Raw genomic sequence first — 25,437 nt, 5'->3', positions numbered from 1 at the left:
CTATGAGTTATGACTTCAAGCATAGATCACTTCTATCTGTCCATCCCTCCCTGAGGGCTAGCAGAGGGTCATTACTGGTATGAAAACGAATTCACCTAAATAAATTTTAATTTTTTTCCTAACCATAAAAAGAATCCAAGGAGCCAACTGGTCTATTCACTTTTGGTTTCACAAATACATAGAGTGAGAAAGAGCCTGGCCTGAAAATTAAGCGAAGAAGGAGGGAATAAAGAAAAGCCAAAAAAAAAAGCAAGACAACAACAAAAGAACAGAAGGAGCTCCAGTGGTGTCAGCACAATATGATGGGATATATTCACTGACGTGTTACAATATGGTGATTCTCCCCAGAGCAAGTTGTCTTCAGTTCCCTTAACTGTCGCGGGCACATGTTGAACCCGGGTGTGCATTTTCTTAGACACATTTTCTCTGCACATCCTGTCAGTGCCTGTAGGTGTTAAGATTGCTGAGTTATATTTGCAAGATTTGTGCTTTTAGTTTTTATCTTAACATATCCTCAATTGTCTTGGACTGTACAATACTAATCCTGAATTATGCTGCCTGTCACATCCCAGGAGATTAAGGTCCCTGTTAGCAATGGAAAAAATGTGGATTTCAATGCAGATGGAAATTTCCCTGTCTCTTCCTGAATCCTACTGTGTTTTGTTTTTTTTTTTCCTTTGTTTATTTGTTTTGGTTGGTAAAGCAGGTGACAGTTTCAACACAGAGAAAGTGATGTTCAGAACCATTTAACTATACTGCCAGCCAGGCTTTGCTTGTCCACATCAAGAAAGGCAAAGGGGAGTGGGGTGTGAGAACATGCTGCTTGAAGCCAAGGAAAATGCTGGAGAGTCAGAAGTGACAGCCTCCTAACCTCCCGGGGGGCCAGTAGGTACCTGGGTTCTCCCAGGAGCTGGTATACCTGCTCAGTCATCTCGGGTACACCTTGGTATGACATAGTGTTTATGAGCAGCTTCTAGTCTCTACACATATTCTTTTTTAAATTAATTATTTTGCGCTGTGCTGGCCCTTGTTACTCCGCACAAGCATTCTCTAGTTGCAGGGAATGGGCTCCTCACTGTGTGGCTCCTCTCGCTGGGGAGCACAGCCTCTAGGGCACGTGGGCTCAGTAGTCGTGGTGCACAGGCTTAGCTGCCTCGCGGCGTATGCAGTCTCCCTGGCCCAGAGATGGAACCCATGTCCCCTGCCTTGGCAGGTGGATTCTTACCTGCTGGGTCACCAGGGAAGTCCTACAAAAATTCCTTTTTAAAAATGTATTTATTTTTAATTGGAGCGTAATTGCTTCACCATATTGTTTTATGCCAATACATCAACATGGATATCCTTATGTCCCCTCCCTCTTGAGTCTGTCTCCACTTCCCACCCCATTCTACCTACCCCTCTAGGTTGTCGCAGTGAATATTCTTAACTTCGGAAGGTTAATTTGGACCCAAGCAAGTAGTTAATGGGACTTCCCTGGTGGCTCAGACAGTAAAGCATCTGCCTACAATGCGAGAGACCCAGGTTCAATCCCTGGGTAGGGAAGATCTCCTGGAGAAGGAAATGGCAACCCACTCTAGTACGCGTGCTGGGAAATCCCATACACAGAGGAGCCTGGTAGGCTACAGTCCATGGAGTAGCAAAGAGTCAGACACAACTGAGCGACTTCACTTTCCTAAGTAGTTAATGAACGAATCAACAAGTCATATAAGGCTGCTACTTGAATATTCTGTTTCTTGCGTAAATAGCAGAAGTCATTCTATAAGGCAAGGGAGGAGAAAATTTAAATCAGAGCCTCTCCACAAAGACTTGGCATGGTACACTTGAACAGACTAGACGAATGTCAGGATGGTGACACATTTTAAAAATGGGCTGCTTACCTTCTGCTGAGGCCAGCTCTCTTCTCTTGGAGCGCACGGTGACAGAGGACGCTTGGGAAAGGTCCGTGCCTGTCCTCCGGACACAAACCTCCACAGAGCCAGCACTTTGATCAACGTGATATTCAGCATCTCCAAAGTGCAGGGCAGGCTCTGGGGAGACATGAAGGGACAAATTAAGAATGCTGCTGCCTCCCAGGACTCTTGTCTCCTCTGGCCCCTCGGGAGCCTGGGCATTTGTCACAGTCACCAGACTTGATAGGTCCCACAGGCTCGAGAGGAAACAGGCAACACACACACACGACCACATCCAGGAGGAGTCTCATGCCATGACGGCTTAGAAAATCAGAATTCTATTCATTTTCCTCCTTTAAGAGAGATCTGTCATGCAAAGAAGTTTCCCAGTTGGGGGAAATTGGTCAACTAGCTGTAACTCTGGCAAGCCAGCTATCGTTTGGGAAAAGATGGTGGGGAACTAGGGAGGCTTTTTTTCTCAAGGGAGAAGGGCCCTTCATGTCGAGGCACAGTCCAGCCAGGGGCCTTGAACTCGGCGTCTGCTGCTGCACCTTATCCCATAAGTTTGTCACAAAGACAGACCAATTCTATTCCTGAACTACTACCCCCAAAGGCAAAAAAAGGGGTCCCCTAGAATAGAAGGCTGAGGGCGGCCAGGGTGGGCATCAGACTCTGAGAGCAGGTGAAAGTGGACGTGGATTTTGGAAGGTAGAAACCCACTGTAACAAGCAGATTTACCCAGGATGCATTTTAGCAGATCTCTTCATGCTGCAGAGAGTTTTACCAGACGTTTGACGGCAGCGCGCCAGAGCTCTCATAACCTGACTAGCGTCCGTTCTTTCTGGAGTCTTCACGTACCATTCCTGGCCCTCTGCCCTGTGAGCCTGTTACACAGAACAGTTCTCCAGGCAGCCAGCACAGCACGCAGTCAGGGCCTCCATCTTCACTGGTGATGTCTTCAGAGCTGAAACTCCCTTCTCAACATGTTAATTTCACACACTCCTTTTGTAAGACTTTGAGTAACCTGCTCTGGGAGGTCATGTGCACGCATGCATGCTAAGTCGCTCAGTCGTGTCCGACTCTGCGATCCTATGTGCTGTGTAGCCTGCCGGGCTCGTTGATCCATGGGATTCTCCAGGCATGAATACTGGATTGGGTTGCCATGCTCTCTTCCTGACCCAGGGATCAAACCCGTGTCTCTTATGTCTCCTGCGTTGGCCATCGGGTTCTTTACCACTAGTGTCCCCTGGGAAGCTCCTGGGAGGCCATATATGCCCTTAAGGGGGAAGTTGTTCCTTATCCCGTGCTCGCCTGACACTTTGCACAGCTCACTAATTGCACTGATGGGTCACTCTTGCTATTTGCTGTCCTCGGCTGCATCACAGGTGGGGGTCTGCACTCAGAAAAGTGTGTGGGGAGATCATTCTCTCGTAAACATTTTTATTTCTTTTTTTGGCTGCATTGGGTCTTATATGTGGCAAGCAGGATCTTTAGTTGCTGCAGGTGGGATCTAGTTCCCTGACCAGGGGTGGAGACCAGACCCCCAGCATTGGAAATACACCAAGTCTTAGCCACTTAGACCAGTGAAGTCCCCATCCTCTCTTTCTGACTCAGAAGTTTCACTCCACCCCTCCATTGTTGCTGGCTGATGTTTCGGATACCTCTAAGCTTGGACAGGAAACAGGGTGGACAAGAGAAGCAGACAAGATCTTGATGGGTTTTATCATGGTGACCACACTCTTGGGTCTTAGAAGATTGGAAGCGAGCAGATTCTGTTTCTCATGGGCACTTTGGTGTGTTCTTTGGAGATCTCTCATTCCCATGGTACTTCTCATCTGCCATCTGCTTGTTAAGGATGTGTGCGTGCTAAGGCCCTTCAGTCTGCATCCCTATCCTGGCTGATCATTAATCCTTCCTCATTAATTAGCATTTGGTGGTGCTTCTGTGGGGATTGTTCATCCCTCTAGATGGTGCTATTGGACAAGCCTGAGACAGGTCCATTCTGGATCTCTTCTGCGCACGTGGCTCACATCTGGTCCAGGACAAGCCTCCTGCATCCTTTGCTTGATATACTCTAGGGATACTGCCTCATCCTAATGCACTCCCTCTTGTTTGCTTATCTATGAGAGCAACTAATCAGCATATCTCCTACACTGAGGTTTTCCAGATACAGCCAGTTTCCTCCACATTGTAGGTGACACACTTTAGCCTTATCGTGGTCTCGTGATTTAGCACCTCTTTAAAGAGTTAAAATGTTAAAGCTGCCATTCTCACACGCTGTTCTGTATTATCAGAGCCTTACCAATGGCTCAAGACCAGCGACCACATTCCACATCCCCTTAGAAACAGTTTGGTTGGTGTGTTATATTCAAGAATTTGTCGAGTGGCTAATTTTAATTCACTTCTGATATACTTTGAACTTACTACAAATTATATTTTTTTAAAGTTGAGACTAACGGATCTGCTTATTTAGCAGAGAATTTACTCTGTGTGGTATTAGGGAAGGGATAAAGGTAAGAAAGATTAAAAAAAAATTGAGTTATGTCACTGTTCAGAAAAAAAATGTAAGAATCAAGCCTCTCTGAATACTTTAAAATACAGGATGTAAGAGGAGGACAGCGTCACTTAGAAGAAAAATCGCGAAATTCTTCTGAGATGCTCTGTATACTGAGCATAAGGAGATTTGTTCAAATAGAGGAAAGAGATGCCCTGTGCAGCCCAGCAGTATCTCTAAGTAGTTGTCACTCAAGGTCTGTTTAAAAAACTGAGATGCTGACAATGATTCTTATGGGTGGGCAGTTATTAGAGTAGAGTGTTTTGACCACTTATGTTAAATGGATTCTACAGCCATAGCTGTGCTTTTCTCTACTTTAAAAGAAAATGCCCTTTAAATGGAAATAAGAAAAAGAAATGCGACAAAGTGGAAAGGGAAACTTTCGAGAGAGATATGACCATCATTTAAAAATGAGTTCACTGTGCAGATTCAGAGAAATTTCATACCAAGGTCCAAAGAGGACTTAACAGGTGAAGGAACAGACACACTGTTGTTAAACTTTGCCAAACCACCCTGAACAGGAGAGAGGCCAAGAGACGGAAGACTGGGAGATGTTTTCTCAATTACCTCGGAAGACAAAATAGATTCTGGAAACGAGGGTTTCACTAGAAGAATCACTAGAAAAACTCTGGAACAGTTCATTTCAACAGTTTCTGGATCTTTAGAAAAGGGATAGGCAATGCCAATGAGTCAGTATCAGTTTTTTAACATCTGGTTTCATGAAGTTAAGTTTAATGTTTTTTAGTTCAGCTAAACAGACATCTTTTGAGCATCCTCTATGTGTTCTGACTATGGGGCAGCCACTCTGATGCCCATCAGCTAACCCTGAGTGCGCTGACAAAAGAAGGGACCACCTCAAGGCTCAGAAGGAGGAGTCTTGGAAGACAATAACTGTGCTAGGCTCAAAGAATGAATGAGAATTGATCCATGAGAATAGTGGGAAGAATGTTCCTAACAGAGTGGCTCATATGAAAAAGAAAGGCCCAGAAGCATGACAAGCCTAGTGTTTGGGAAGGAATAAAAGAGGGCATTTCTTGGAAACGTTTAAGGTGAGAGTAGATGAATGAGGGGATGAGTTTTGAGAGGAAGGGAGAAATCAGAGCCTACAGAAACTTGGATCCACTTTAAGTAGATAGGACTTCACTTTCTAGACTCTCCTTAGAATATAGGGGCCAATTTTTTTAATTTTTAAAAATTTATTTATTTTAATTGGAGGCTAATTACTTTACAATATTCTATTGGTTTTGCTATACATCGATATGAATCTGCCCCAGGTGTACACGTGTTCCCCATCCTGAACCCCATTCCCACCTCCCTCCCCATACCATCCCTCTGGGTTGTCCCAGTGCACTAGCCCCAAGCATCCTGTATCATGCATCAAACCTGGACTGGTGATTCATTTCATATATGATATTATACATGTTTCAATGCCATTCTCCCAAATCATCCCACCCTCACCCTCTCCCACAGAGTCCAAAAGACTGTTCTATACATCTGTGTCTCTTTTGCTGTCTCTCATACAGGGTCATCGTTACCATCTTTCTAAATTCCATATATATGCGTTAGTATACTGTATTGGCGTTTTTCCTTCTGGCTTACTTCACTGTGTATAATAGGCTCCAGTTTCATCCACCTCATTAGAACTGATTCAAATGCATTATTTTTAATGGCTGAGTAATATTCCACTGTGTATATGTACCACAGCTTTCTTATCCATTCGTCTGCTGATGGACATCTAGGTTGCTTCCATGTCCTGGCTATTGTAAACACTGCTGCGATGAACATTGGGGTGCACGTGTCTCTTTCGATTCTGGTTTCCTTGGTACGTATGTCCAGCAGTGGGATTGCTGGGTCGTATGGCAGTTCTATTTCCAGTTTTTTAAGGAATCTCCCCACTGTTCTCCATAGTGGCTGTACTAGTTTGCATTCCCACCAGCAGTGTAAGAGGGTTCCCTTTTCTCCACACCCTCTCCAGCATTTATTGCTTGTAGACTTTTGGATCGCAGCCATTCTGACTGGTGTGAGATGGTACCTCATTGTGCTTTTGATTTGCATTTCTCTGATAATGAGTGATGTTGAGCATCTTTTCATGTGTTTGTTAGCGATTATATGTCTTCTTTGGAGAAATGTCTGTTTAGTTCTTTGGGCCATTTTTTGATTGGGTCATTTGTTTTTCTGGAATTGAGCTGCAGGAGCTGCTTGTATATTTTTGAGATTAATTCTTTGTCAGTTGCTTCATTTGCTATTATTTCCTCCCATTCTGAAGGCTGTCTTTTCACCTTGCTTATAGTTTCCTGTGTTGTGCAGAAGCTTTTCATTTTAATTAGGTCCCATTTGTTTATTTTTGCTTTTATTTCCAATATTCTGGGAGGTCATAGAGGATCCTGCTGTGATTTGTGTCAGAGAGTATTTTGTCTATGTTCTCCTCTAGGAGTGTTATAGTTTCCATTCTTAAGTTTAGATATTTAATCCATTTTGAGTTTATTTTGAGAAAGAAGGATGGAACTGGAGGAATCAACCTGCCTGACTTCAGGCTCTACTACAAAGCCACAGTCATCAAGACCGTATGGTACTGGCACAAAGACAGAAATGTAGATCAATGGAACAAAATAGAAAGCCCAGAGATAAATCCACGCACCTAGGGACACCTTATCTTTGACAAAGGAGGCAAGAATATACAATGGATTAAAGACAATCTCTTTAACAAGTGGTGCTGGGAAAACTGGTCAGCCACTTGTAAAAGAATGAAACTAAAACACTTTCTAACACCATACACAAAAATATAGGGGCCAATTTTAAGTAGTGGAAAGGTGGTTGGTTTTTTTGTTTGTTTTCTGTACATCTATACAACTTCGGTTTGGGCCACAGATTTAAGGAAGAGCTAGGGCTACTAATTAGGAAGCTATTGCAATTATCCAGGTGAGACATGAGAATGGTTTGAAATGTTCTCTGATGTATATACCAGTAATGGAGTGGGACATGATGATGGAGTGGGAGAGATGGATGTAGTCAGTGTCCTGAGCAGCATCCAGTGATTGGACGTAGGTAGCTTCTAGGATGCCCTGCCAGAGTGGGGATGGGATCTTCATAAACTCAGTTGGGAAGATAGGAGAGGAAACAGTCTTGGCTAGGGGTGGAAAGGTGTTAATGTGTGAATCCGGAGTTCGAGAATCAAGTCAGGGCTGGAGATTTAGGAGTCGCTAGTGTACAAGTTTCTGGAGAAGGCAATGGCACCCACTCCAGTGTTCTTGCCTGGAGAATCCCAGGGATGGAGGAGCCTGGTGGGCTGCCGTCTATGGGGTCGCACAGAGTCGGACATGACTGAAGCGACTTAGCAGCAGCAGCAGCAGCAGACTGGCCTACTAGACACAAATGCTAACCCTGGAAAATGAGTGTGGAATTTTCCCAATTTCTTTCAAGTAGTCAGTTTTGTAGGACACATGTTTTCATTCCTGGCTGAAAGGGCGATGGAACTACTTCCTGAGATGTGATCGAATTTGATCAGTGTTTTTGCTTAAATGCTGAATTAGGGGACTTATCATTTCACAAAAGTAGTCCAAACGATTAGCATCACGTAGTAGGTGTGCTAGTAATCACTGTGGTTGTTTCCTCAAGGCCAAAATATAATGGCACCATTCAAAGGAACCACTGGTATCATGAATGGCAAAATTTGTTCTTGGTAGACAGTCCTTAATATCTCTTTGGTTTCACAGAGAATAGAATGGAAATTCTAAATTTCTACTTGAGTATACTGAAAATTGAGTATACTGAGCAATATTCCGTGGTATGTATATACACACCACATCTTTATCCACTCATCTGCTGATGGACGTTGAGGTTGCTTCCATGTCTTGGCTACTGTAAACAGTGCTGCAGTCAACACTGGGAAGCATGTATCTTTTTGAATTACAATTTTCTCCAGATACATAGCCAGAAGTAGGAATGCGGGATCATATGACAACTGTGTTTTTGATTTCTTAAGGGACCTCCATACTGTTCTCCGCAGTGGCTACACCAATTTACATTCCCACTAACAGCATAGGAGGGCTTCTTTTTCTCCACACCCTCTCCAGCATTTATTAGATATAGGCTTTTTGATGATGGTCATTCTGACTGGAGTGAGGTGATGTCTCACTGTAGTTTTGACTTGCCATTTCTAATAGTGACGTTGAGCATTTTTTCATGTGTTTATTGGCCATCGGTATGTTCTCTTTGGAGAAATGTCTATTTAGATCTGCTTATTTTTTGATTGAGTTGTTAGCATTTTTTATATTGAACTGTCATATGCATTATTTTAAGAAAAACGATAGTTATCTTAATTCTAAGGGGGCAATTTTTGAAAAGAAATTACACAATGGAGAATGCATAGACATCAGAAGTGAAGTGAAGTCACTCGGTTGTGTCTGACTCTTTGCAACCCTGTGCACTGTAGCCTACCAGGCTCCTCGGTCCATGGGATTTTCCAGGCATGAATACTGGAGTGGGTTGCCATTTCCTTCTCCAGGGGATCTTCCTGACCCAGGGATCAAAGCCAGGTCTCCTGCCTTGTAGGCAGATGCTTTACCGTCTGAGCTACCAGGGAAGCCCTGGTATAGACATCAGAGTCTATACTTATTCTTCTCTTGAGACTTGTAAAAGTATATTTGGGAACTGAACTTTGTCCCTGGCAATTTTTTTTTTTTTTAAGTAGAGCAAAATTGGCCTTTCACAGCATTCTGAGATCTTGTCCACAGGATGTAATATCAACAAACAAAATTTAGGAGACCAAACAAACAAAAACCAAACAACTTTAATCTCACTCATGTTTTCCTTTGTCCTAGAACAATAGGACCCCTTGGACTGTAGCCCTCCAGGCTCTGCTGTCTGTGGGATTTCCAGGCAAAAATACTATAGTGGGCTGCCATTTCCTTTTCCAGGGGATCTTTCTGACCCAGGGATCAAACCTGGGTCTCCTGTTTGCAGGCAGATTCTTTACCATCTGAGCCACCAGGGAAGCCCCAGAATGATATAATACATGATAAATTTTCATCCCCAACTAAAGAGCACATACACTCTTCAACCTCTGCTCCACCTGGTTTATCTCTTGACACGACTCTCAGTTTCATGGAAGCTCTGCACTGTATCTATGCATTCACACAAATTTTGGGTCTGTGATAGCCACCCAATCTGATCCTATCTAGATCTGAACACAGCAACTCACAGCCACTCAAATCCTGACAGAGGTATATTTGAGAGATGAAGTGGTCAATCTAATTTGAGACTCATTATAAAATAGTCAGATGCTGTCCTTGTCTTTATCAATATTTTCTCTTAAAAGTGCCTCTTGTAGAAAGAGCAATTACTAAGAAAGTAATACTGGGCGTGGTATTGGGAGTCAGGGGTTGGGAGGGGTTGGTTTCGAGGAGTGAAGAGCATCCTATTCTTGTCTGGCTCTGTGCTTCAGCTGGGACTAGAGCCAAACTCCCAGCCGGGTAGAGCTAGGAAAAGAGATCTGCATGCCTACACATGGGAGCTTCATGGCACCCTTGTCCCACTTGTAGACTCATGTTCCCATTGTTGGGAGGGAGGCTCCTTGGACTGCTAAGATGAGTGTCGGGTGGAGCAGTCCTGGTTGAGTGATCAGACATTTAAGTTAGTCCTCTTCTTGGCTTCCTTAAGTCTTAGGTCACTTCCTTGGAATGTGCTTTTTAAAAATAATTTAACACACTCACACACAAATATTTAATCTTTCTACATCGCTGCATTGTCCTTGGTATTGGTGATAACTATGTATCTGAAAAGCCACTCAGAGATGTTAGAGAAGGAGCAACATCAACAATTTCTTTCATAGGTCATTTAAGCTTGATTTATCTTTTAACTGTTTAGGGAAAGGATGAGAAGAAAGCAGCTATTACCAAGAGTAGAAAACAGGAAATAGGCTTACCATCATCACAGTCAGCCAGAATTATCACCTTGGCGGTGGGGAATTTGGCCCCCAGTTGCCCTCCCTTTGGCAGGCTCAGTGAAACGCTGAAGGATTCCTCCTCTTCATAAAGAGAGTCATTGATGATCAGGACTTGGCAGGTGTTCTCAGCCTCATCCTTGTCAAAATGGAGGCTGCTGGTGTGGTCTTTTGGACGTGAGATGTAGTCAGAGAAAGATAACCCTGAAGAAGAAAGGGTGCCTATGGCAGAACCTATGGAGACAGGAGATAGAACAGAGAAAGTAAGAAGAAACAATTCTTTTTTTTTTTTTTCTGAGTAATGACGAAAAGAGCTTCTATAATGATTTCCAAACACACCACTACAGTTACGTGCAAAAAACTGTAGATCCCTTTACCTGGCTTGCAATGCAGCTCTTGAACAAGTAGAAACGTCAAACTCCTTTCAAGATGAGACCAGAAGAAACAATTCTAAACAGGAAACCTGTTCCCCATGGGGTCTTCAAACTATTTTTAGATAATAGAGAATGAGAATAGTTGCTGTCGTGTTTGACTCGTGTTCGACTGTAGCCCGCCAGACTCCTTCGTCCATGGAATTCTCTAGGTCAGAATACTGGGTATTCTTGGGGTAGCCATTCCTTTCTCCAGGGGGTCTTCCTGACCCATGGATTGAATCCAGGACCCCTGCATTGCACGCAGATTCTTTATTGTCTGAGCCACCAGGAAGTGGCATTTTTAAAATAACAGCTCTCTGAATTATAAGGCACACTTATCTCTTACAGTCATGAATATTAATATGGTAATTAGAAGACTTTTAAAACAGACCCGGATATTCTGGCACGATTCACAGTTAGTGGTCTTTGAACTACTGTTGTTGTTCAGCTGCTCAGTCATGCCCGACTCTTTGCGACCCTATGGACTGCAGCACGCCAGGCTTCCCTGTCCTTCACCATCTCCCAGAGTTTTGCTCAAACTCATGTCCAGTGAGTCAGTGATCCCATCCAACCATCTCATCCTTTGTCATTCCTTTCTCTTCCTGCCCTCAGTCTTTCCCAGCATCAGAATCTTTGAAAAGGGTATATACTGAATAAGTTTTGTTTAGATTAGGGACTAAATAAACTGAAGGATCATAGGGTGGTTTAGCTTAATTTGTTCATATTATAGACTGGAAGACTGAAGTACAGATAAATTATGACCAGAGAATCTATACCATGACAATGTATGGATTTGCTCCCGCCCCTGCCCGTCCCATGGCAGCTGTAAGCTGTCATTCACGATCAGTCTTTAAGTTGTATCTGACTTTGCGACTCCATGAACTGTAGCACGCCAGGCTTCCCTGTCCTTCACTCTCTCCCTGAGTTTGCTCAAACTCTTATTCATTGAGTCAGTGATGCCATCCAACCATCTCATACCCTGTTGCCTCCCTCTTCTCTTGCTCTCAATTTTTCCCAGCATCAGGATCTTTTCCAATGAGTCGCATCTCAGTAATCTGACTCTTACGCCCTAGATAGAGTTCTTTGTGTGATACTAAAATATAGCCACGGAATTACTTGTTATTTTATAAAGAATACAAGATGGACTGAATTTCAGTTTAGAGACAGTGCATTTAAAATTTTAATTATAGTAATTTACACATGTCAAGGTTCCCTAATTTAAATGCACTATTTGATGAGTTTTAACAAATACATATAATCATGCACCCATTACCACAAGCATAGTATAGAATATTTTTTATTTGCCAACACATGTACCCCAGGTAATCCATCTTCTTCCTTGTCTCCAAGCCCTGGAAACCACTCATCCATTCTCTTGTCACTATAGACTTATTTGCTTTATGAGAATTCCATGTAAATAAAATCACGCAGTTTGTAGTCTTTTGCGTCTGATTTGTTTCATTTAGCATAATGCTTTTAAGATTCATCAATGTGTCAGGATTTTTTTCCTTCTTACTCTTGAATAGGGTTCTCCATTGTGTGGTTACATCACAATTTGTTTTTCCATTTACCAGTTGATAATTTAGGTTGTTCCCAGTTTTTAAGTTATTCTGAATAATGCTGCCAGGGATATTCAAATTCAGTTCTTTGAGTCAGTATGTCATTTTTATTTCTCTTGAGTAAATACTTAGGAGTGGGGTTTCTGGGATCTAGTGCATTATTTTCCTTGTGATAAAATAAATATAACCTAAATGTACCATCTTAACTATTTTTAAGTGTATCTGTTCATGTTATTGAAAAAATCTTCATATCTTTTTTCATCTTACAAAAAAAAACTGAAAATATGTACCCATTAAACACCTTGCCACTGCCTCCTGCCCCCATCTCTGGCATTCACCTTTCTACTTTTTGTCTTTATGAATTTGTCTACTCTGGGTACTTCCGTTAAGTGGAATCTTATAGTACTTGTCTTTTTGTTACTGGCTATTTCACTTAGCATAATGTCCTCAAGTTTCATCTATGTTGCAAGAATCTTCCTTCTTTCTTCAGTTCAGTTCACTTCAGTTCGGTCGCTCAGTCATGTCCGACTCTCTGCGACCCCAGGACTGCACATATGAACCGCAGAACACCACACATATGAATCGCAGCACGCCAGGCCTCCCTGTCCATCACCAACTCCTGGAGTTCACCCAGACTCACATCCATCGAGTCAGTGATGCCATCCAGCCATCTCATCCTCTGTCGTCCCCTTCTCCTCCTGCCCCCAATCCCTCCCAGCATCAGAGTCTTTTCCAATGAGTCAACTCTTCGCATGAGGTGGCCAGAGTACTGGAGCTTCAGCTTTAGCATCATTCCTTCCAAAGAAATCCCAGGGCTGATCTCCTTCAGAATGGACTGGTTGGATCTCCTTGCAGTCCAAGGGACTCTCAAGAGTCTTCTCCAAAACCACAGTTCAAAAGCATCAATTCTTCGGCACTCAGCCTTCTTCACAGTCCAACTCTCATATCCATACATGACCACTGGAAAAACCATAGCCTTGACTAGATGGACCTTTGTTGGCAAAGTAATGTCTCTGCTTTTGAATATGCTATCGAGGTTGATCATAACTTTCCTTCCAAGGAGTAAGCGTCTTTTAATTTCATGGCTACAGTCACCATCTGCAGTGATTTTGGAGCCCAAAAAAATAAAGTCTGACACTGTTTCCACTGTTTCCCCATCCATTTCCCATGAAGTGATGGGACCAGATGCCATGATGTTAGTTTTCTGAATGTTGAGCTTTAAGCCAACTTTTTCACTCTCCACTTTCACTTTCCTCAAGAGGCTTTTTAGTTCCTCTTCACTTTCTGCCATAAGGGTGGTGTCATCTGCATATCTGAGGTTATTGATATTTCTCCTGGCAATCTTGATTCCAGCTTGAGCTTCTTCCAGCCCAGCGTTTCTCATGATGTACTCTGCATATAAGTTAAATAAGCAGGGTGACAATATACAGCCTTGACATACTCCTTTTCCTATTTGGAACCAGTCTGTTGTTCCATGTCCAGTTCTAACTGTTGCTTTCTGACCTGCATACAGATTTCTCAAAAGGCAGGTCAGGTGGTCTGGTATTCCCATCTCTTTCAGAATTTTCCAGAGTTTCTTGTGATCCACATAGTCAAAGGCTTTGGCATAGTCAATAAAGTAGAAATATATGTTTTTCTTAAGGGTTGAACAATGTTTCATTGCATGGATATATCACATTTTGTTTATCCATTCATCCAGTCATAGACACTTGAGTGGCTTCATCGCTTGGTTATTATGAATAATGTTGCTACAAAAACAGGTGTGCAAATATATTGAGACCTTGCTTTTAATTTTTCTGGATATATACCTGGTTGTATAGGTATATTTATTGGGTTTCCCTGGTGGCTCAGCTGGTAAAGAATCCACCTGAAGCATGGGAGACTGGGTTCAATCCCTGGTTTGGGAAGATCCCCTGGAGAAGGGAATAGATATTCACTCCAGTATTCTGGCCTGGAGAACTCCATGGACTGTATAGTATAGTCCATGGGGTGCAAAGGTAGGACATGACTGGGCAATTTTCACTCACCTAGATGTAGGATTGTTGGACCATGAAGGTGAAAGTTGCTCAATCGTGTCCAACTTTTTGGGACCCCATGGATTATACAGTCCATGGATTCTCCAGACCAGAATACTGGAGTGGGTAGCCTTTCCCTTCTCCAGGGGATCTTCCCAGCCCATGGATCAAACCCCAGTCTCCTGCATTGCAGGTGGATTTCTTTACCAGCTGAGCCACAAGGGAAGCCCAGGAATACTTGAGTGGGTAGCCTATCCCTTCTTCAGCAGATCTTCCTGACCCAGGAATCAAACTGGGGTCTTCTGCATTGAAGGCAGATTCTTTACCTACTGAGCTATCAGGGAAGCCATACGGTAGGTCTATTTTTAATTTTTTGAGGCCCCTTTGTAGTGTTTTCCATAGCAATTAGATACCATGTCACAATCCCACCAACAGTGCAATTTAATGCCCCCCCTTTTTTTTTGGTGTTAAAAACATAGTACACACAAGTATGGAGCTAAAAGAGTAAAGAGTAATCACAGTAATTGAAATGATTTAGACAGAACAGTTTTAGGAGACAAAGACTGTTTAAAATAACTCCATAGGGTCTTCCTTGGTGGTCCAGTGGTTAAGACTCCATGCTTCTACTGCAGCAGGCACAGTTTTGAATTTTGGCTGGGAAATTAAGATCTCACATACTGTGTGTGGGGAGGGGGGTGAGTGGGGGAGACTCTGACTCCAGAATACACAGTGAACTCCTACAATCCAATATCAAAACTGGAAACACCCATTTAAGGAAAAAAATAACTCAATATATCAAATAAGCAATTTTTGTAAAGCACAGTTATTTCCCATCACACTTCTTAACAAGAAGCGATGGGGATATGACAGTGAGCCTCTAGATGGGACATTCTAGGTCCTTCAAGGGTCTGTCTTGCTTATAGCTAAGGTAAATGCATATATGCATGCTGACACCAACATCCACCTTCTTCTTGCTAATATGAATCAACACACGTACAAGTTGACATCTATGAGTGTGCACTACACATATAAATATAGCTTGTTAAAAAATAAAAATTGTTTTCAAATTGACTTCAGAGGACTTGCTCAGAAGGGCACTGACTCACAAAGTGTCTCAAGATGATTTTTCAGTGCAACAAGTTTTAGAATTAATAGGAAACAACAAATTAACTGGTTTGTCATTCCAGGAACCTAGAAAAAGTTAGAGCTGGAAAAATCAATGAGCGCAAAACATACTGGCTAGGGCAGAGAGAGAAACTGTTAGAAATGGACGGCTTACAAGGGGGATTATCACTTGGTGAGGAAATCAGCCAACTTCCAGGGCCAGCCTGTGCTTTGAAATTTTATTCCTCTATGACATTTCCACCCTGCTCAGTCCTGGGAAATCTACTCATGAAAGAGCTCTTGAAACTCAAGTAAAGAAGGAGAAGTTGGTTCTTAGGATGTCAGAGGCAAGAGCTATCAAGTACTAGAGACAGGCAGTCCCCAAGTAAATAAGAAAATAAGTAGCTGGCAATCTAGAAAGCCCATAGGAAGTGATGAGAAACTCTGTAAAGGAGACTTTTTATGTTCCAAGGTATACACACCAAAAGGAAAAAAGTCATAAATTCTTATAACAATCTGATTAAGTAACAAGCATTAGTTGATATGTTTTTTAAGAGCCTGAAATTTAATATACATTGGAGAATATACTTTTTTATTTTCCCCTAGTCATCTAGAATGCAGAATAAGAAGGTAAGAAAGGCAGTGTAAAAACAAACAAACAAAAATCCCTGTCAGAAACTACACATTCAGCCATTCTGAATAAATATTAGAAGCAGATACACACTAGACTTGCAGAGTAAGTACCCAATATTATCTTTATAAATCTTTATTAAATATATTTCCCAATATATTTCACCTAATGAATAGTTGAATATTGATTTATCACAATTCATGAAACAAAAGTGACTGATATTTTTCCCCTTCCTATTTAATTTTCTTTCATCTGACAGCTCTGCTGATTGAAGTACAAATGCATTTAAGTAGGTAGATTTCTGGGTTAAATAATAAGACTGAACTATAACTCTTATTGAAAATCATTTGACTCGTGGAATTCTGCTAAAACAGCAAAACAATCCATACAAGCTTTTAAAAATGAGAGTTGGTGGGGGAAAAAAGATAGTTTAATTACGTCTCATGTAATCAAAATATTCAGTTTGCCTAAATGGTCCCTTCTCCCTAGGATTCTGGAAATTTTACTTTGGGAAACCATTTGATCAGTTATATGGAACAGTCAAGAACATGGAATACTGGTATTTATTTTAGTTATAAAAGAAGGCTCTATTTTATTGATAGCAAGTTAAGAATCCCCAAGAGTTAGAGGAGAAAGTTTTGTTTCCAAAACATCAGATGTAACTTGAGATACACACTGAGGTCTCTCGCTATGATCTGGACAAACCCCTTATTTAATAGAGTCTCCAAGGAGCACTGACGTGTCATTTCCAGGTTGCTTTCATAAAGACACTTTAGCAGCTGGCTCTCAGTCTTAAGGGAAGCTTCCCAGGTGGTGCTGGTAGCAAAGAATCCACTTGCCAATACAGGACATGCAGGAGACACGGGTTCGGTCCCTGGGTCAGGAAGATCCCCTGGAGGAGGAAATGGCAACCCACTCCAGTATTCTTGCCTGGAGAATCCCATGGACAGGGAAGCCTGGTGGGCTAACAGTCTGAAGGGTCCTAAAGAGTTGGACATGACTGAGCGACTAAGCATGCCGGGTATTTTATCAATGAAGAAACTGAGGCAGAGAACATCCCAGTGTCTTGTCCAGGAGTCAAAGCTTCATCTTCTGATTAGAGCATTTTTTAACTTCCCCACTTTGTCTTATTATATTACTTGATTATACCTTCTTGATTATACATGATACATTCTTTAAGCATACAAATTTCCTTTAATATGTATCTTTAATAGGGCAGTGAGACAAGAAATCACCTTTCTTTAAAAGCACAGCATCTAATTCCTGATTAAATCAGACAGTGTTGGAACCCCACTGGCACAGTTCGTTTCATGCCTAGAAAAGTCCATGACTCGGGGGAGATGAGGGACAGGGTTGGAGCAGCATGGAACTGTCTGTCTAGAGGAGTCTTTGAGACTTCTGTTCGCAGCAATTTGGCTTGCTAGGTATTCTTAGATGCTCTCTCACTACAAAATATTTAGAAGAACTAATTATTCCATCTTTTCTGTGCTCATAGGAAGTAAGAGAAATCATCAAGGGGCAAAACAAAACAAAAACAATACCCTAAAACCACCGAGCCCTAACCCCTCAATAGCTAGAGAAGCAAATCCCACTCTAGCTGGAATTCAGAGTCGGCACTGAAGGGAGACTGGGCTGTGGCCCATCAGGGAGCTGAGCCTGAAACTCTGGGATCTGGTTCGGGATGCAGGGGAGCAGGAGTGTTTCTGGGTCAGCATTGTTCTCAGATGCCAGAAGAAGCATTGCAAATCCTCCTTGGAGAAAAACTTCTTCAAGGAAAGTCCCCAGGTCTTTTCACAGATTCAGATCAAATCATGTGAGAAATATCTTAAATGCATAGAAAAGATAGTTCATTACAAAGATGACTTTTAGACTAAGAGCAGACTTCTTGACAAGACAATGGAAGCTGGAAGACAATGGAATAATAACTTCAAAGTGCTTTGAGATAGTAACTGTCAATCTAGAATTTCAAGACTGAGGTTGAAATAAAGACATGTTTTGATATGCAAGAGCATTTACCTTCAGTAGACCTAGAGTCAAGGAGCTTTAAAATCATCCAAAGAACTCCTCTGAGATGCAAGGTATAACTTCTATGACTTAACATACACAACTATGACCAAATAAATAAATAAACAGATTTTTTTTTTTTTAAGGAAAGAATAAAGAGAGTCTTTTGCTGAATGTGCTTGGAAACTGCTTTTCACCTCCTCCTTAACTTTACCCAGAGAAACAGCAAATCAGAGAAGTGGGGTGACACATGACTGTGGCTGACCACACCATCCCTTTCAACTGGATAAAGTTGATTATTGAAAAGCCTCAGCATGTTTGACTTGGGGTTGACCAAAACCACAGGATGATTCAATGCTGTTTCTGGTCTCTTGGTTTTACATCCTGTGGTTTGCTCTTCATTGGCTGTCTTTCCAATCAGAGCAATTTCCTAATAAGAAAGTGACTAATGAGAAGAAAAAGACAGATGACATTTATCTTGAGAATAAGACAAGGCTAAGAAGTGTCTAATTTCCATGTCCTTTTCCAACATAGCCAATGAGGGAGAATTTATTCCTCTAGCTCTTTTCCTCTCCCAACTGTTTTTTCTTTTTTTTTTAAATATAATACCTCTGCATCATTGTCTGAGGACACTGATGATATTCTGGGACCTTGAGGTCCCCATGAAACCACAGCATAAAACTAGTTACTTCTTTCACCTACTTATAAGTAGAATACATGTTTAGCATCTGTAAATTATGATTAATGTACAAAGAATGAGTCTGCTTTCCATTCAACTGTTTACACATCAGCTCATGCTTATTTTATTCATGAAAATAAGTAATTGGTAAGCATTTATTTTAGCAAGACTTTCAGAAAGGTTTAAATAACCAAATTAAACTTTTATGTACTGAGATATTTAAGTATCTATGGAGAGTAGGTGACGACAAATACCACAATGCTACTTGAATGTGCATGCAAACTGTGCAGCTTCTTGCTGTCTTATAATCTCACAGAGGTGCAGAAGAATCAGGATGCAACTGTGCACGTCCTGGTTTCATACTCTAGGTAAGGCCCCTGACTCTGTTATACTGTCTCTCTTTAAACTTTTTACTGCAAGCATGAGAACAGTCCTTAGTGTGAGGAATCAAAGGGTAAAGCTCAGGTGCCAAGCAGTCTGAGCTGCATGTGTCAGCTATGCAGGGAGTTTTCTGGGAACACCAGCTCTTTTGAACCTAATCCCCTTGCAGGGAGGTGAGTTGAGTTTGGGTGTAACTTTTCCCACTTGAGGTGGAGACATCTCCATATCACACTGTCAGACCCTCTGAGCTCTCTGTTTCCTCTGCTTGTCATCCTACAGGGTAGCTCTTTCCAGAGGCAGAGGGGTGGCCTCTCCCATTTTAGCAATTATATACAATCTTCCAAATTGGATTGTTTATCACTTTATTTCTCCCATGCATAGAATCATTGTCCTCCAGACACTGCTTGTGGACAGAAAATATGCCACCGGTACCGGAAGTAGCCCGGCGGGAATCCTGAGCAGAGGATGAGGGCACTTCCTCTGTCAGCGGCTCCGCCCACCTGCGGCCACTGCCCCAAAGACCCAGGCCCTTGTTCCTCTGCAAAGACTCCAACTAAAGCTCTGTGTGGACCTGGGAAAGAGGGCTGGCACATCCTTCTGGGGATCAACTAGCCAAGAAGTCCTCAAGGACTACCTCACCTTGTTTTTCTTCTTGCTGCTTTTCCCACACAGGGTAATACCAGGGGAAAAGTTGAGTCATCCTGGAGTGTGAAGTCAAGTGGGCCTCAGGAAGCATTACTACAAACAAAGCTAGTGGAAGTAATGGAATTCCAGCTGAGCTATTTAAAATCCTAAAAGATGATGCTGTTAAAGTGCTGTATTTAATACACCAGCAAATTTGGAAAATTCAGCAGTAGCTACAGGACTAGAAAAGGTCAGTTTTCATTCCAATCTCAAAGAAATGCCAAGGAACATGCCAAGAAATGTTCAAACTACTGCGCAATTGCACTCATTCCACATGCTAGCAAGGTTAAGCTCAAAATTCTTCAGGATAGGCTTTAACAGTGCATAACCGAGAACTTCCAGATGTACAAGCTGGGTTTCAAAGAGGCAGAGGAACCAGAGATGAAATTGCCAGCATTCGTTGGATCATGGGGAAAGCAAGGGAGTTGCAGAAAAACACCTACTTCTGCTTCATTGATTACACTAAAGCTTTGACTGTGTGGATCACAACAAACTGTGGAAAATTCTTAAAGAGATGGGAATACCAGACCACCTTACCTGTCTCCTGAGAAAGCTGTATAGAGAGCAAGAAAGAACAGTTAGAACAGGACATGGAACAACTGACTGGTTCCAAATTGGGAAAGTAGTATGACAAGGCTGTATATTGTCACCCTGCTTATTTAACTTCTGTGCAGAGTACATCCTGTGAAATGCCAGGCTGCATGATTCACAAGCTGGAATCAAGATTGCTGGGAGATTTATCAACAATCTCAGATATGCAGATGATAATACTTTAATGATAGTGAAGAAGAACTAAAGAGTCTCTTGATGAGGGTGAAAGAGAAGAATGAAAAAGCTGGCTAAAAACTCAACTTCAAAAAACTAAGATCATGGCATCCAATCCCATCAATTCATGGGGGCAATAGATGGGGAAACAATGGTAACAGTGACAGATTTCAGTTTTTGGGCTCCGAAATCACTGTGGATTGTGATTGAAGCCATAAAATTAAAAGACACTTGCTTTTTGCAAGGAAAGCTATGACAAACCTAAACAGCATATTAAAAAGTAGAGACATTACTTTGCCAATAAAGATCCATATAGTCAAGCTATGGGTTTCCCAGTAGTCATGTATGGATGTGAGAGTTGAACCATAAAGAAAGCTGAGCACCAAAGAATTGATGCTTTTGAACTGTGGTGCTGGAGAAGACTCTTGAGAGTCCCTTGGATAGCAAGGACATCAAACCAGTCAATCCTAAAATAAAGCAAGCCTGAATATTCATTGAAAGGACTGATGCTAAAGCTCCAATATGTTAGCCACCTGATGTGAAGCGCCAACTCATTGGAAAAGACTGGATGCGGGGAAAGATTGAGGGAAAGGGGAAAAGTGGCAGAGGATGAGATGGTTGGATGGCATCACTGACTCAATGGACATGAATTTGAGCAAACTCTGGGAGATAGTGAAGGACAGGAAAGCCTGGCATACTGCAGTCCATGGGGTTGCAGAGAATTGGACACAGCTTAGCAACTGAACAACAGCAATGAAACTCGAGTTGCTGAAGTTACAGGTAGTTGGCATATCTGGTGCCTTTGCGAGGGGAGGAGACTACAGGACTACCCAACTCTAAACATAGCCAAAGACAAACATGAAGATCTTGAAGATGTGCTACAAGGCCTTGTCCTTTATTTGGTTATGTCCTATGTAATAATGTAATAGTCATGAAACAGTGCAGGACCCTATGGTCCTTACCTCCCCACCATATCCTGTACCTGCCTTTTATCTGTGGAAAACTTCAGTCAAAAAAAATAAATGTAATCAGAGAAGTGAGAAATGCAGAAACAAAGGAAAACAGTCAAAGGAGACAGAATAATAATGATGTAGTCATGAAGCATAGTCAGGGACCTTTGGTTCTTTCTCAAGGGCTATAGATAATAGTTTGAGGCATCAGTGGTCTTACATATTAGAACACCAGGGTGAAGAAGCTAACTACATGATGACCAGACTGTACCCACGACATAAGCTGCCACAGTTCTGAGAATTGGCCTCAAAGAAATGGGAACAAACAGATCCTGGAACTGAAGATTAACTGTACCTTAAACAATCAAGATGATGCTGGTCAGACCACCAACAACCAATTTGAAGATGACTGTCAGAGCTGACTGGCTATTTCTGCAGGTAGCCCCCTCCATCTATAAAAGCTCTTGTCACTCTGGATGCCAGTTGGGGGAGAGTAGGCCTTTGGACAGATGTCTGCCATCCACTCATTCCAGTTGCCAGCATCTGAAATAAAGCAAACTTTCTTTTCCACCAACCTGACTTGTCTTGCGGCTTTTGAGTGGCAAGCAGCCAGAGCCCACCTCACTCTTTCAGTAACAGCTGGTATTTCAAAATGAATTTCTGACTTACTGCCAAATCCCCTGTGCCCTGGGGGCAGAGGAGAATTCATTCCTATTTCTCTTCTCAACTTTGGCACCACTGATATTTTAGACAGTAGTAGCAATTGCACCCCACTCCAGTACTCTTGCCTGGAAAATCCCATGGATGGAGGAACCTAGTGGGCTGCAGTCCATGGGGTCGCTAAGAGTCGGACACGACTGAAAGACTTCACTTTCACTTTTCACTTTCATGCATTGAAGAAGGAAATGGCAACCCACTCCAGTGTTCTTGCCTGGAGAATCCCAGGGACGGGGGAGCCTGGTGGGCTGCTGTCTATGGGGTGGCATAGAGTTGATCACGACTGAAGTGACTTAGCAGCAGCAGCAGCAGCAGCAGTGTTAGTTTCTCAGTTGTGTCTGACTTTTTGTGACCCCACGGACTGCAGCCTATTAGGCTCTTCTGTGCATGGGATTCTCCAGGCCAGAATACTGGAGTGGGTAGCCTTTCCCTTCTCCAGGGGATCTTCCCAACCCAGGGATCGAACCTGGGTCCCCTGCACTGCAGGCAGATTCTTTACTGTATGACCTACAGGGAAGTCTCTGTATTTTAGACAGATAATTGTTTATTGTTGTGGCTGTGCTGTGTGTTGTTGAATGTTTAGCGAGTGTAAGCATAGATTCTGACAGACTGGACATATGGAAGGTCAGATCATGTATAAAAATAGAACTCTGACACACAACCTCCAGCAACTAGCAGAGGAAGTCAAACTACAACCACTATTAATCATCTACCCCAAATTGTCAGAACTTAATCAATAACCCCCAGCTTTTCTGATTCATGCCTGGCTTCCAATTTGGGAGCAACCAGAGAAAGCCAACTATGCTCCCCTGTCCATCCACAGGCTGCCTCCAGTTTATCCAAGCTGACAGCGTCTAATAAGGGCACACCCTTTCTTCACTATAAAGCTTCCCACTCCTCTGCCTACCTTTGCCATTATTGTTGTTCAGCCACTAAGGCTCCTCTGTCCTTCACCATCTCCTGGAACTTGCTCAAACCCATGTCCATTGAGTCGGTGATTCCATCCCACCATCTCATCCTCTGTCACCCGCTTCTCCTCCTGCCCTCAGTCTTTCCCAGCATTAGGGTCTTTTCCAATGAGTCAGTTCTTTGCAACAGGTGGTCAAAGTATTTGAGCTTCAGCTTCAGCATCAGTCCTTCCAACAAATATTCAGAGTTGATTACCTTTAGGATTCTCTGGTTTGATCTCCTTGGTGTCCAGGAGATTATCAAGAGTCATCTCTAGCACGACAGTTCGAAAGCATCAGTTCTTCAGCACTCAGTCTTCTTTATGGTCCAACTCACATCCGTATATGACTACTGGAAAAACTGTAGCTTTCACTATATGGATGTTGTTGGCAAAGAGATGTCTCTGCTTTTTAATACATTGTCTAGGCTTGTCATAGCTTTTCTTGCAAGGAGCAAGTGTCTTTTAATTTGATGGCTGCGGTCACCGTCCGCATTGATTTTGAAATTCAAGAAAATGAAATCTGTCACTGTTTCCACTTTTCCCGGTCTATTTGCATGAAGTGATGCCTCCCTTCGAGTCTCTGCCAAATGCAGTGATGGTGTTTGACCCCCTTGGTGTAGTGAACTCTGAATAAATTAGCTTGTGATGTAATAAAGTTTTGGTTTTTGTCCCCATTTCCTGACACGCAGCTCCTAAGTCTTTGAAGCCAGGTACCTTCTGTATGCTAATAGGCTTACCTTGTGGCTCAGGAGTGAAGAGTCTGCCTGCCAATGCAGGAGACATTGGTTCAATCCCTGGGTCAGGAAGATCCCCTGGAGAAGGAAATAGCAACCCACTCCAGCGTATTCTGGCCTAGGAAATCCCGTGGACAGAGGAGCCTAGCAGGCTACAGTCCATGGAGTGGCAAAAGAGTCACGACTTAGTGACTGAAAGCAATGAAATGACTGGTAGCTGGCGCTCTCAGGGAGCCACTGGATGGGGACTGGTTGCCAGGGAAACCAACCAGGCGATCATTGTAACTTTCAGTCCCACTCCCTGACCTCCAGGGAGAGGAAGGGCTGGAGGTTGAGTTAATTACCAATCATGCCTAAGTAATGAAGCCTCCATAAAATAGTCCTAGTCAAGGAGTTCAGAGAGCATCTAGGTTGCCGGGAGGGTGACTTACTCAGAGGGCATGAAAGTTCTGTGTCCCTTCCACACTCCTTAGCTTATGTGTCTCTTCCTTCTGCCAATACTGAGGCTCCTCTGTCCATGGGATTCTCCAGGCAAGAATGCTGGAAGTGGGTAGCCATTCCCTTCTCCAGGGGATCTTCCTGACCCAGGAACCAAACCCAGGTCTCCTGCACTGTAGGCAGATTCTTTACCGTCTGAGCCACCAGGGAAGCCCATCCTTTCTGATAAACCTGTAATCTAATAAGTGATCTGTTTTCCCGGGTTATGTTAGCTGTTCTAGAAAATCACTGGACCCAAAGAAGAGGTGGTGGGAAACTCCAATTTATACGCCATCAATTAGAAGCACAGGTTACAACTTGGACTTGCTTTTGGCATCTGAAGTAGGAGCAGTCTTGTGGCACCGAGTCCTTAAACTGTGGGTTCTCTGTTGTCTCTGGGCAGATAGTATCAGAATTAAATAGAATTTTAGGATACCCACTTGGAGTCTGCATAAACTGGAGAATTACTTGGTGTGGGAAAAACCTGCACACATCTGGTGTCAGCAGTGAAATGAGTACAGAAAAGTGTAGCTAACTTTTATGGAATTTGCATGTGGTTCTGTCATTTTTGCCCATCACATAATTCTAATGAGATAGAAAACATGACCTTTAGGGAGTGGACACAGATTAGCTAAATTCTGACTGTATAGCAGTGGTGAGGTCAGAAAGAATAGGGCATTGTGGCATATAATTGGGGGGCAGTTTTAGTTGTTGGCGGGGCTGGAGGGAGGAGAAGAAAGAGACTGAGTATATAGAGACATTGGTCTCTATATATAGAGACCAATATATATATACAGACATATATAGACTATATATAGAGTCTCTATATAGGTCAAATGAGACATTTGATGCATATATAAACTAGTTTACATCAAATGTCTCATTTGACCCTCACAAAATTTTGTGGGTAGTCACAACAGAAGTTTTTTATTGCTTTTGTTATTAGTGGCTGCACTGGGTCTTTGCTCTGATAAGCGGGCTTCTATACTTG

General features: G+C 42.6%; 1 protein-coding gene across 1 annotated transcript in view; it reads right to left on the bottom strand.

The window, feature by feature from the left end:
- The window catches only part of FREM3 (FRAS1 related extracellular matrix 3), a 108,233-nt gene that overhangs the window by 2,764 nt on the left and 80,032 nt on the right, over window positions 1-25,437 (bottom strand). The window contains 2 exon segments of the mRNA XM_024977562.2: window positions 1,878-2,027; window positions 10,367-10,618. Of these exon segments, the coding sequence (XP_024833330.1) occupies window positions 1,878-2,027; window positions 10,367-10,618 (402 nt within the window).

Source organism: Bos taurus, chromosome 17 (genome assembly GCF_002263795.3).
Source record: "Bos taurus isolate L1 Dominette 01449 registration number 42190680 breed Hereford chromosome 17, ARS-UCD2.0, whole genome shotgun sequence".
Lineage (NCBI taxonomy): Eukaryota > Metazoa > Chordata > Mammalia > Artiodactyla > Bovidae > Bos > Bos taurus.
Note: the sequence above shows the minus strand (reverse complement) of the source record. Positions and strands in the feature narration are given on the sequence as shown.